At 38.1% G+C, this 13,941-nt stretch overlaps 1 protein-coding gene across 4 annotated transcripts in view; it reads right to left on the bottom strand.

Annotated features, from left to right (window-relative positions):
- Window positions 1-13,941, bottom strand: part of ADK (adenosine kinase) — a 533,995-nt gene that overhangs the window by 475,464 nt on the left and 44,590 nt on the right. For all 4 annotated transcript variants that reach the window (XM_070470873.1, XM_070470876.1, XM_070470874.1 and 1 more), the window contains exon 2: window positions 12,512-12,586. In XM_070470873.1, the coding sequence (XP_070326974.1) occupies window positions 12,512-12,586 (75 nt within the window). The remainder of the gene's footprint in view (window positions 1-12,511; window positions 12,587-13,941) is intronic.

The raw sequence follows: 13,941 nt of genomic DNA, 5'->3' as shown, positions 1-13,941 counted from the left end.
TGTAAGTAAAGAAAAAAACATGGGAGACCCCTGTAAGTTACTGATCACTCAATAAAGCAGGTTTGCTTAAGCACAAAGCTAAGCAAGCCTGAAGCAACAGAAGCATGAAACTTGCCCCCAGACAATAAAACAATGGTGGCATGAGATCCACATTCTGCCCAGTGAGCTCATTAAATTAATGATCCCTAGAAAAGGTCAGTTTTCATCCCAACCCCAAAGAAAGGCAATGCCAAAGAACGCTCAAACTACCGCACAATTGCGCTCATCTCACACGCAAGTACAGTAATGCTCAAAATTCTCCAAGCCAAGATTCAGCAATACATGAACCGTGAACTTCCAGATGTTCAAGCTGGCTTTAGAAAAGGCAAAGGAATCAGAGAGCAAATTGTCAACATTCACTGGATCATCTAAAAAGCAAGAGAGTTCCAGAAAAACATCTATTTCTGCTTTATTGACTATGCCAAAGACTTTGACTGTGTGGATCACAAAAAACTGTGGAAAATTCTTCAAGATGTGGGAATACCAGACCACCTGACCTGCCTCTGGAAAAACCTGTATGCAGGTCAGGAAACAACAGTTAGAATTGGACATGAAACAACAGACTGGTTCCAAATAGGAAAAGGAGTACGTCAAGGCTGTATATTGTCACCCTGCTTATTTAACTTATATGCAGAGTACATCATGAGAAATGCTGGACTGGATGAAGCACAAACTGGAATGAAGATTGCCAGGAGAATTATCAATAACCTCAGATATGCAGATGACACCACCCTTATGGCAGAAAGTGAAGAACTAAAGAGCCTCTTGATGAAAGTGAAATAGGAGAGTGAAAAAGTTGGCTTAAAGCTCAACATTCAGAAAACTAAGATCATGGCATCCGGTCCCAACACTTCATGGCAAATAGATGGGGAGACAGTGGAAACAGTGGCTGACTTTATTTTTGGGGGCTCCAAAATCACCGCAGATGGTGACTGCAGCCATGAAATTAAAACACGCTTATTCCTTGGAAGAAAAGTTATGACCAACCTAGACAGCATATTAAAAAGCAGAGACATTATTTTGTCAACAAAGGTCCATCTAGTCAAAGCGATGGTTTTTCCAGTAGTCATGCATGGATGTGAGAACTGGACCATAAAGAAGGCTGAGCATCGAAGCATTGATGCTTTTGAACTGTGGTGTTGAAGAAGACTGTTGAGAGTCCCCTGGAGAGCAAGGAGATCCAACCAGTCCACCCTCAAGGAAATCAGTCCTGAATATCCACTGGAAGGACTGATGCCAAAGCTGCAACTCTAGTACTTTGGCCATCTGATGTGAAGAACTGACTCACTGGAAAAGACCCTGATGCTGGAAAAGACTGAAGGTAAGAGGAGAAGGGGATGACAGAGGATGAGATGGTTGGATGGCATCGCCAACTCAATGGAAATCAGTGTAAGCATGCTCCGGGAGTTAGTGACGGACAGGGAAGCCTGGCGTGCTGCAGTCCATGGGGTCGCAAAGAGTCAGACACAACTAAGCGACTGAACTGAACTATGTCAAGGCTATATATTGTCACCCTGCTTATTAACTTATATGCTGAGTGGTGGTGGTGGCTTAGTCACCAAGTCATGTCCCACTCTTATGACCCCAAGGACTGCAGCCTGCCGGGCTTCTGTCCATTGGATTCTCCAGGCCAGAATACTGGAGCTCACTGCCATTTCCTTCTCCAGGGGAATCTTCCCGACCCAGGGATCAAACCAAGGTCTCCTGCATTGCAGGCAGATTCTTTACCAACTGAGCTACAAAGGAAGCCCTATAGCAGAGTACATCATGCTAAATGCCAGTCTGGATGAAACTCAAGCTAGAATCAAGATAGCCAGAAGAAATGCCAATGACATCAAATATGCAGGTGACACTACCCTAATGGCAGAAAGTGAGGAGGAACAAAAGAGCCTCTTGGTGAAGGTGAAGGAGAGTGAAAAAGCTGACTTCAAACTTAACATTCAAAAAACTAAGGTCATGACATTTGGTCCCATCATTTCATAGCAAACAGATGGGGAAACAATGGAAACAGTGACAGACTTCATTTTCTTGGGCTCCAAAACCACTATGGACAGTGACTGCAGCCATGAAATTAAAGGACGCTTGCACCCTGGAAGAAAAGCTATGACAAACCTAGACAGCGTATTCAAAAGCTGAGACATCATTTTGCTGACAAAGGTCTGTATAGTCAAAGCTATGGTTTTTCCAGTAGTCATATACAGATATGAGAGGTAGACCATAAAGAAGGATGAGCGCTGAAGAACTGCTTTCAAATTGTGGTGTAGAGAAGACACTTGGGAGTCCCTTGAACAACAAGGAAATCAACCTGGAATATTCACTGGAAGAACTGATACTGAAGCTGAAGCTCCAGTACTTTGGCCACCTGATGCAAAGAACTGACTCATTGGAAAAGACACTGATGCTGGGAAAGATTGAGGGCAGGAGAAGGGGACAACAGAGGATAAGATGGTTGAATGGCATCACTGACTCAATGGACATGAGTTTGAGCAAACTCTGGGAGATGGTGAAGGACAGGGAAGCCTGGTGTGCTGCAGTTCGTGGGGTCACAGAGTCGGACATGACTGAGCGACTGAATAACTCCGAAGAAGCATATAATCACTTCTGCCATATGCCACTGGTTACATGGATCAGCCATGGTGCAATGTGGGAAAAGGGAACTAACTACTCAAGAGAATGCCAGGAAGGGAGGATCATCAGGAGCCATTGTGAAGGCTGGTTATCACAGTCTGCCTTCTGGCCCCCACAATCCCTTCTTCCTAGTTTTCAAATCCATATGTAATGCCCTCCCACGTTATACCAGGTTTGGTTTATATGACAAATAACAAGCCTATGGCAAAAATGATGAGATGTTACTTCCAAAAACAGGTTATAAAATAGACTGCAGCTTCTATCTAGGAAAAATGACTCTCCATTCCTCTCTCTCAAATCATTGGCAATAGGACAAATAGCTGCTATGTTTTTAGGACACTCAGAGGTTTATGAGTGAGGAAATGAGGCCCTCAGTCCAACAGCTCTTAAGAAACTGAGGTCAAAAAAAAAGAAACTGAGGCCAACCATATGAATGAGCTTGGAAGCCACAGTTGAGCCTTGAAATGATCACATACACACACACAGAGGAATTCAATAAAGAAGGTATGAGATGAAGGCCAACAGACTGACTACAACTTAATCAGAGACCCTAACCAGAACCACCCAGCTATGCCACACACTAAAATTCACACCCTCAGATACCATGTGAAAGAATAAATCTGTTATTTTAAGCAGTCAAGTTCTGTAGTAATGTATCACATACCAATAGATGACTATTATTATACAACAGTAAATAACCTCATTAAAGCTTCAAAAAACAAAAAAACTCATAGAAGCAATTAAGGATTTTACAAAAATATAAATAAAAGTATCCACCCTAGCCAACCTACGCTCCTATGGCTGCCCGAGTTTAGAACATATCCTTCCAGACTTTTTCTTACTCTTTTGCAAATAAATAAAATAAACTTCTTTAATGCCTCACGCTTAAATAAGAACAGACAGCCAACAATCATCTAATATTGGAGGAAACTCGCCACTGTGAAGAAGACCACAATAAACAATCGGAAAAGAGCAATCTACAGAGAACAGAGATAAAGCAGGAAAGAAAAGTGAAGCATTCAAGACCAAACAAAACCAAGTCTAATTAATATGCTTAGTAAGAGAAGGAAAAACCACATCCATAACACAAGAACAAAATGTTATATAATGATAATTTGCTAACACCAAGGTCAAAAAACAAAAAATTCTAAAAGCTTCCACAGAGAAAAAATTGGTGATATGAAGAGATCCATTGGGTGCTGAGAGACAATGGCACATGCCTTCAGAATTCTCAAAGAAATCTCTATACTAACCAATCAACAAGGTGTGAAGGGAAAAATATTTAAAAGGACAGACAAATACAAATATTAAAAAAAAATTACTGTACAGGTATTCCTGCACTTTTTCCCTGAAGGATAGGTTATACATACACACATACAGAGAAAACCAATAAAGAAGATATGAGATGACGGAAACAAGAGATCGAAAAGGAGAAAGCCAAAGGGAAGTTCCAGGAAGACTGCTATTTGAAAGGAGAAAAAAAAAAAGACAAGTCCAGCAACACAACCAGTTCAGTCTGGACCACAAAGATGGAGAACTGAAGAAGGGACATCACCAGGGGAAAAGAGGTTACTGATTTACTGTAACCTCTGAAAAGAGGTTACAGACTTACTGATTTTGAGAAGGAGGGATAAGGGGGAAAGTGGTTAATAGGAACATGACAGACTTAACAGAGTGTCTACTGAAACTCTGTGTACAGAAAACAATGCAAATGAACACATGATGCAATAAATCACTGAAAGAAAATCAAAAAGTTTTCTAAGTAATCACAGTCTGCAATTTTGTTCACAATGATTACTGATTTATTTTTATTAATTTTTTCTTGGGAGTATGGTTGATTTACAATGTTGTTTTACTTTCTGCTCTACAACAAAGTGAGGCAGATATACATAAAAACCTTATATATGTAAATATATAAACCTAAAGTTATATATATAAAAACCTACTCTTTTTTAGACTCTATTGCCATAGAGGTCATTACAGAGCACTGAGCACAGTTTCCTGTGCTATACAGTAGGTTCTTATTAGTTATCTATTTTACATATAGTAGTGGGTATATATCAATCCCAATCTCCCAACTAATCTCCCCATTTTCCCCCTTGGTAATCATAAACTTGCCTTCTACTTCGGTGATTCAATTTCTGATTTATAAATAGGTTCACTTTGTACCATTTTTCAATTTTATTTTAATGTAATATAATAAAATGGGGAATATGAAATAGAGGAAATGATGTGAGTGAAACAAGAGCTAAATCCTTAGCTATCGTAACAGAGACAATACACAATATGTAAAATTGACAAACCAAGAAATAGCTAGAGATACAGACCTCAGGAAGCCTTAAGCTTAGGGTATGCATGAGATTTTAACCTTCAATTCACCTATTCTCCCAGGAAACATTCAGGAATGCACAGGGGTTTTGACAAGTAATTAGAACCTGGTCAGCAAGGAGTAAGAATTAATCATCAGAGACTATTCAACAATTAAAAATATAGAGAGAACAGAAAAACTCTGTTGAGAATGGCAAAAGCAAAGTTCTCAGAAGGTCAGAAGGAATCCTCTCCACAGTCACTCAATAACAAGATTTGCACTCTCCTAGCAACTTGAAGACCAAGCGTGCCCCTCCACACAGAGTGCGATTGTATCCTCTACTCTGGAATCTATCTCAATGGAAAAATGTTCCTGTATCTTCTTCTGACTTTAAAGGAACTTTTATCCTTTGCCTCTCCAATCAATCATCCTTATGAAAAGCCACATGAAACAGTATCAGCACGTAATTTAGAAAGAGGCAGATACCTGGGGGGGGGGGGGGGGGGGGAGATAAAATGATTTCTTCTGGAAAAACAGCACTTATGCAGAACTGGCAGCAGAGATATCACTTTGCCAAAAAAGGTCCATCAGGTCAAGGCTATGGTTCTTCCAGTGGTTATATATGGATGTGAGAGTTGGACTGTCAGGAAAGCTGAGCGCCAAAAAATTGATGCTTTTTAACTATGGTGTTGGAGAAGACTCTTGAGAGTCCCTTGGACTGCAAGGAGATCCAACCAGTCCATCCTAAAAGAGATCAGTCCTGGATATTCATTGGAAGGACTGATGCTGAAGCTGAAGCTCCAATACTTTGGCCACCTCATATGAAGAGTTGACTCACTGGAAAAGACCCTGATGCTGGGAGGGATTGGGGGCAGGAGGAGAAAGGGACGACAGAGGATGAGATGGCTGGATGGCATCACCGACCTGATGGGCATGAGTTTAAGTAAACTCCGGGAGTTGGTGATGGACAGGGAGGCCTGGAATGCTGCAATTCATGGGGTCACAAAGAGTCGGACATGACTGAGCGACTGAAACGAACTGAACTGAACTGATGCAGAAGTGGGTAAAAGCCAAGGGGAGATATGGAAGATGTAGCAAAGAACTGACTTTTTCCTTAAAAATCTTCAGTACTAAGTTTACTTTCTAACTGGTACTAGTTTTGACCTGCCTCTTGAGAAACCTGTATGCAGGTCAGGAAACAACAGTTACAACTGGACATAGAACAACAGACTGGTTCCAAATAGGAAAAGGAGTACGTCAAGGCTGTATATTGTCACCCTGCTTATTTAACTTATACGCAGAGTACATCATGAGAAACACTGGGCTGGAAGAAGCACAAGGTGGAATCAAGATTGCCAGGAGAAATATCAATAACCTCAGATATGCAGATGACACCACCCTTATGGCAGAGAGTGAAGAGGAACTAAAACGCATCTTGATGAAAGTGAAAGAGGAGAGTGAAAAAGTTGGCTTAAAGCTTAACATTCATAAAACTAAGATCATGGCATCTGGTCCCATCACCTCATGGGAAATAGATGGGGAGACAGTGGAAATTGTGTCAGACTATTTTGGGGGGCTCCAAATTCACTGCAGATGGTGACTGCAGCCATGAAATTAAAAGATGCTTACTCCTTGGAAGGAAAGTTATGACCAATCTAGATAGCATATTAAAAAGCAGAGACATTACTTTGCCAACAAAGGTCCGTCTGGTCAAGGCTATGGTTTTTCCAGTGGTCATGTATGGATGTGAGAGTTGGACTGTAAAGAAAGCTGAGCACCGAAGAATTGATGCTTTTGAACTGTGGTGTTGGAGAAGACTCGTGAGAGTCCCTTGGGCTGCAAGAAGATCCAACCAGTCCACCCTAAAGGATATCAGTCCTGGATATTCATTGGAAGGACTGATGCTGAAGCTGAAACTCCAATACTTTGGCCACCTCATGAGAAAAGTTGACTCATTGGAAAAAACCCTGATGTTGGGAGGGATTGGGGGCAGGAGGAGAAGGGGACAACAGAGGATGAGATGGCTGGATGGCATCACCGACCTGATGGGCATGAGTTTGAGTAAACTCCGGGAGTTGGTGATGGACAGGGAGGCCTGGAATGCTGCAAGGGGTTGCAAAGAGTTGGACACAACTGAGCGACTGAACTGAACTGAGTTTTGCAATGATAAGCTTTTTTTAATTGAAAAGCCCAAATACTTTTTAAAAAATCAAAATCACAAATATACTTTATCAGAAGAATTTTAACTTTTAAACAGTGTTTTGACTATATACCTTTAGGGTAAAGAAGGAGCTGTAAGTCAGCAATCAAATCTGAAGTAGGTTTGTTTTAAACAGTGGAGTCATGTCTGACTCTGTGACCCCATGGAGTCTAGCCTACCAGGCTCCTCTGTCCATGGGATTCTCCAGGCAAGAATACTGGAGTGGGTTGCCATTTCTCCAGGGGATCTTCCCAACCCAGGGATCAAACCCAGGTCTTCTGCATTGCAGGCAGATGCTTTACCCTCTGAGCCACCAGGGAAGCCCTATCAGAAGAATTTTAACAGGTACTTCATTTTTATAATGTAAGATACTAGTAAGTTTATATTTAATTCATTTATCATAGTACCTAGCAAATTATTCATGGATAATTTATTTTTATACAGTGCAAATATAAAACACTCATCTAAACATGGTCTAAAAAATAAGTTAAACAGTCTTTATAATGATATTCTAAAATGATAAGGAACTCATTCAAGTGTATTTTGGAAGAAATGGTCAGGAATATAAGAAAGGAAACACTCTACTTTTTATGATTAGGGTTCAAAAACTTGTTTATTATCTCCAAGTGCTGATTTCAAAAGTCAAGGTTAAATTAAACAACCCGCCTCCACCAAAAAAAAGACTTCAATTGGCCAGTCAGGATCAGCTGCTAGAGAAGGCAATGGCACCCCACTCCAGTACTCTTTCCTGGAAAATCCCATGGACGGAGGAGCCTGGTGGGCTGCAGTCCATGGGGTCGCTAGGAGTCGGACACGACTGAGCGACTTCACTTTCCCTTTTCACTTTAATGCATTGGAGAAGGAAATGGCAACCCACTCCAGTGTTCTTGCCTGGAGAAACCCAGGGACGGGGGAGCCTGGTGGGCTGCTGTCTATGGGGTCCCACAGAGTCGGATGCGACTGAAGCGACTTGGCAGCTAGTGAAACAAAGAAGCTATTTGAGTTGCCAACAATGTCAGCACACAGCTGCCAGATCATAATCATTCTGATCATATTTGCACAAATCTTAAAAAAGACAGTATAGAGTGAAAAAAAGCTAATTACCTAAGACTACATATAGTATTATCCCATAAACACAAATATATTATATCTCTGAGTCACATCAATACATAGATGTCTGGGTGCATGTTCATCAAAACAATTTCAGACTGGTTACACATGGTATAAAATTTCAAATTTTTTACTTTCGCTTTGTATTTTTATTTGCTATTAGAATTATTTTTAAAACAGTGACAATCAATTAGTTGATTTCCTGAGTAAAACATCTCACAAAGCAAAGGAGCTCTAACTTCAAACTCTTGAAGTTCATGTTCAATTGACTCTATTTTGTTTTACTTATAAAGCTTTCCTGATATGTAACTGACATACATCTTATGTATTTAAAGTATACAATTTGATAAGCTTAGATACATGTATATATACTCATGGAATCATTATACATTTAAGATAATAAACACACTCCTAAAAGCTCCCTCATGTTTCTTTGTAATCTCTCCTTCTGGTCCTCCAAAACATCCTGGCACATGCACATGAAACCAACAATCTACCTTGTGTCACCATAAATTGAATTCCCTATAATTTCAATATAAATGGAATCATACAGTATTCTTTTTTGTCTAGCTTCTTTCAATGAACACAATTTTTCTAAGCTTCATCCAAACAACACTCTACTCCTTTTTAATTTCTGACTAATATTCCACTGTATGGGTAAACAATCTGTTTAATGATTCACCTGTTGACATTTAGGTAACAACTTTCAAGTTCCAGCTATTAAGAACAAAGTTACCATGAATATTAATGAACATGTCTTTGTGTGGATACACACTTTCACTTCTCTTGGGTAAATATCTAAGAATGAACTGGCTGGATTGGGTAAATATCTCAGAATGAAATGGCTGGATCAAAGAGATGTGTGTTTAACTTTTCAGACTGAAATTCAGTGCAGCATTTTAATATTTCCATGAGAAGAAAGCTGCAATTCCTTCATTATCTAGCCAACATTTGGTATGCTCAGTTTTAAAATTTTAGCCACTCTAACAAAAATGTGGATGTAAGTATTTCACTGTATCATTAATTTACATTTCCCTAATAATGAAAGAGATGGAGTACCTTTTCATGTGGTTATTTGCCATCCATATATCTTTGGTGAATGTTCAAATTTCTTGCCCATTTTTATTAGGCTGTTTCTTTTCTGATAGAGCTTTTAAGAGTTCGTTATATAATCTCACTGGTAGTTCTTTATCAGACATATGCTTTGCAAACATTTTCTCTAAACCTATGGTTTGTCCTTTCATTCTTCTAACGGTATCTTCCCAACAGGAAAAATTTTCATTTTGAAAAAGTCCAGCTCATCAGTTTTTTCTTTTATAGAGCGTACTTCTGGTGTTCTATATTTAAGAAATTCTTGTTTAAATCACAGTCACGAAGATTTCCTGCTATATTATCCTGAAGAAGTGTTATACTTTTAGGCCTCACTTTTAGCTCTATCAGTTAATTCTGTATATGGTACAAAATACAATTTCCTTTTTATGCACGTTGATATTCAATTGTTCCAGCACTATCTGTTGAAAAGACAATCCTTTCTCCACTGAACTAACTTGCACCTTTGTCAAAAATCAGTCATACATTTATGTGTGGGGCTATTTCTGCACATTCTACTCTATGCAATCAAACTTTACACTGATATCACTGCTTGATTACTGTAACTTTAAAATAATTCTTGAAATCAGGCAGTAGCTTTTTTGTAGATTCCATCAGTTATTCTGCATAAATGATCATGCCTTTTGGACATAAAAATAGCTTATTTCTTCCTTCGCAAGTTGGATGTCTTTTACTTCTTCTTGCCTGACTGCTCTGAATAGAAATCTCCAGGACCACTGTATACATTCTGAAGCGGTAAGGGCCAAAATCCTTGAATTGTTTCTGATCTTAGGGAAAGGTATAAAGACTTTCACCATTAGAAATTATGTTATAAGGCTTTACTCTAACCAAACTTTTATGAGAAATAAGTAAGATCCCTTCTATTCTCAGAATCCTATACAAAATTGTATCAGGAATAGATAGCGGGTTTTGGCAAATGATTTTTCTGTCTATTGAGATGATTACATTATTTTTCTTTTTTTACTCTGTTAATACAGTCAAGTACTCTAATTACATTCCAAATGTTAAACCTACCCTACACTCTAAGCACACTATTTCAGTCTGCAAAAAGGAATAAGCACAGTGAGACTGTGTAAGTATGGATAAGTGATTTTCAACCTTCACTACCACTTTGTCTTCAAAGCTGGTAATGTAATTATAGATAGCTAACAGAATGAAAACATATCAATCTTAATATTAAAATAAAAATATAGCTAAACAATTTATAAAGCTAAAAGTTAGAGCAGTAGTCAGGAGTTAAAGTAGAAAGTTAACAAAACTTAGAAAGTAGAGAAGTAACAGAGGGAAGAACAGGGGCACTGGTAAATTCACTGTATATAAGGAGAAGTCAAGGGATTCCACTGAAAGTTGATACAAGAAAATTTTTTCATGTATGAATATTACATAATTAAAAAGTACAAGGTAACTAGAAGAAGTAAAACTATTAATATAATTGTATGCAAGAGTGTTTCTGATTAGCAGAGTCTATTTTAAAATTTGTATCTGAATATCTTAGGATAAGACACATCCTCCAGTTTGTCCTTGGGTCCCTAACCTATTTCCTACTATATTGTAATAAGCCAAATTCACACAATTATAAATTCTTGCCTGACCCTGTGACACTTGAGTTTATACAGATAAAGAGTTAATCTCCAAGACATTAAAAACCAATTTGCTAAAAAAAAAAAAAAAAAAAAATTTGCTAAAAATTGCTATTCCTCAAAATCAATTGTATTCTACATATTAGGAATGAACAATCCAAAATTGAAATTAAGAAAATGACTCCATTTACAATTCCCAACCAGAAATTGAACCTGTGCCCCCGGAAGAGAAAGCATGGAGTTTTAACCACTGGACCTCCAGGAAGTCCTAGGATGGCTATAATTTTAAAAAGGGAAAAGACCAAGTTTTGGTGAGTATATGGTTCTTCAAAGAACTAAACACAGAATTACCATGTGACTTAGCAATTCCACTCCAATATATAAACCCAAAAGAAATGAAAATATATATTCTTGCAAAAACTCGTACACAAATATTCATAGCAGGTTTCTTCATCACAGTCAAAAGACAAAACAACCTAAGTGTCCATCAGCCAATGACTACCTCAACTGATGAATGCATAAACAAACTGTGGGACATACAAACAATGGAATATTATTCTGCCTTAAAACGAATAAAGCACTGACACATGCTACAACATGGAAGAACCTTGAAAAACATGTTAAGTAAAATAAGCCAGACAGAAAAGGCTGCATACTGCACGCTTCCATTTATATGAAATAAAATATCCAGAATAGGCAAATCCATGGAAACAAACTAAACTGGTAGATTGGGGCAAGGTGGGGAGGGCAGGTGGGAATACTGATATGACCACTTATTGGGTTTGGGTTTCTTTTTGACAAGATGAAATGTCCTGGGATTAGATCGTGGTGACAGTTGTACAACACTGCCAATGTCCTAGTAGTCACTGAACTGTACACCTTAAAATAGTTAAAATTATCAATTTAATTTTAAGTAAATTTTGCATCAGTAATATTTTTTTTAAGTGGTTGTCCCTGGGCATAGAACTTGGGCTGTTTAAGAGGAAGGGGATATTAATTTTTCATCATTAAGTCTTTTTTTAGTACTTAACTTTTCCCTTGTACCAAATGACCACAGATAAATAAACATAAAATGATTTCTCAGCTGAACTAACAATATCAAAAGTTACTACTGAGGGAAATAGGGAAGATTCATAGTGTTTGAATTTTGTCCTACGTATTCTTCTTGTTCTCTCTAATCCTATTCCTTCTCCCATATGGTATGGTACCCATTACTGACTTAGTTCATTGACAGTTAATTTTAAAATGTGGAAATTAAATCATTAAGTAAATCACATACTTATTCCTTGCAAAGAATAGCAGAATCACCTTCAAGTGAAAGTAGCAATAGGAATGAACAAAAGTACCAAAGTTTTCCCAGGGAAAACTGTGGTCAATTACTCAATAATAATGATACTGCACTTGCCATTATCAGGATTAAATTTCCTGAATTTTCCTCCAACTGAAGATGTTAAACAGCAAATTCAACTCTAACATTTTCAGTTTTTACTTAGATGTATGTTTCACATAGTAAATATTGAAGAGCTCAATACTTACTTATCAAGGAAATCCTTATCCACTACAGCAGTGATGTCAAGAAGAGGATTTCCCATTCCAAAGAGAATATTTTCACTAAAAAAAAACACAAAATATAAGCACAAGTTAGAAATACCTCTGAAAGTAAGGTGACATATAAAATGCACATGAATATAAAAATATCTTCACTTTCCCCTGAAAACAAACCTAACATACTAGATTATTAAGCCTTTGATTTGCCTAATATACACGCAGGACAAACTTTAGAGGTAGCACAAAACCATTCAGAAAGGAGAATGACTTTTAAATTGGACGAAATAAAACATTACAAAAAAAGAAACCAGATCATGTGATTTTTTTCAACAATATTTAATAGTTAATTAGATTCAATGTTCTTTTTTTTCAAGGTTTAATAAAGTTTTATATATTCAACAAACATGATAAATACTTAACTCTATCTAGACAGTAAAATGCTGAACTAATAAAAGTTTATTACAGAGAATATAGTAAGTCCTGGAAAAAGTCAAGCAACAGTCTTACCCTTGAAAAACTGTGAATGCCTGGGGTGGGAACTTTACAGTGGGTATCATAGACAGTGTAATTTTAAATTACATTTAATGGACTATGAGGGAGTCTGTTTTCCATAGTATTACAGAATCGCTCGAAACTAAGGGAAAGCTAGAACCCTGAGAACCACAAGCAATACCACTGACAGCAAGAAATGGACTAGAGGCATAGCTGGGTCAGCCTCGACAAGGGGCATTCTTCTAGTTAATGGCAATAAAATTCGCCTCTGAATAATTTCCCACTGGTATCGAGTTTGCTCAAGTTCTTTCCCAGTTGCTTCCAGACCAGTTACCATCCTTACGACTTGGAGATTATTATTAATACTAATAGGACTAATATACCAAAGTTTCTTTAGGAGAACAAAGTACAGCCTACATTTACAGTCTAAAATGATTGAGAAGACTGAATTAAAATCACAGATTGGGCAACTATGGTTGAATATGCAGTAAGGGGAAATTTGTCCCTTTTTCTATTTAAAGAAAGCTGATGAGGGAGGGATAAAAGACAATGTATTTATTTATTCACACTGGCATTTATAATCAAAATAAAAGTCTAATGAAGAAAGTAAGCACTTAGAAAATGAAGGACCAACAGGCAGACACAGTAAAATGTGACCATCATTTCACTAGGAACTTCTCTGCCTAATTTGTGTGTTATTAGGCAAACAATAAAAACTCCTCAGTTCACTTCAGTTCAGTCGTGTCCGACTCTTTGTGACCCCACAGACGGCAGCACACCAGGCCTCCCTGTCCATCACCAACTCCCAGAGTTTACTCAGACTCATTTCCATTGAGTCAGTGATGCCATCCAACGATCTCATCCTCTGTCATCCCCTTCTCCTCCCGCCTTCAATCTTTCCCAGCATCAGGGTCTTTTCCAGTGAG

This window comes from Odocoileus virginianus, chromosome 7 (assembly GCF_023699985.2).
Source record: "Odocoileus virginianus isolate 20LAN1187 ecotype Illinois chromosome 7, Ovbor_1.2, whole genome shotgun sequence".
In the NCBI taxonomy this organism is placed as follows: domain Eukaryota; kingdom Metazoa; phylum Chordata; class Mammalia; order Artiodactyla; family Cervidae; genus Odocoileus; species Odocoileus virginianus.
The sequence above is the reverse complement of the archived record's forward strand: the minus strand, read 5'-3'. Positions and strand labels throughout refer to the sequence as shown.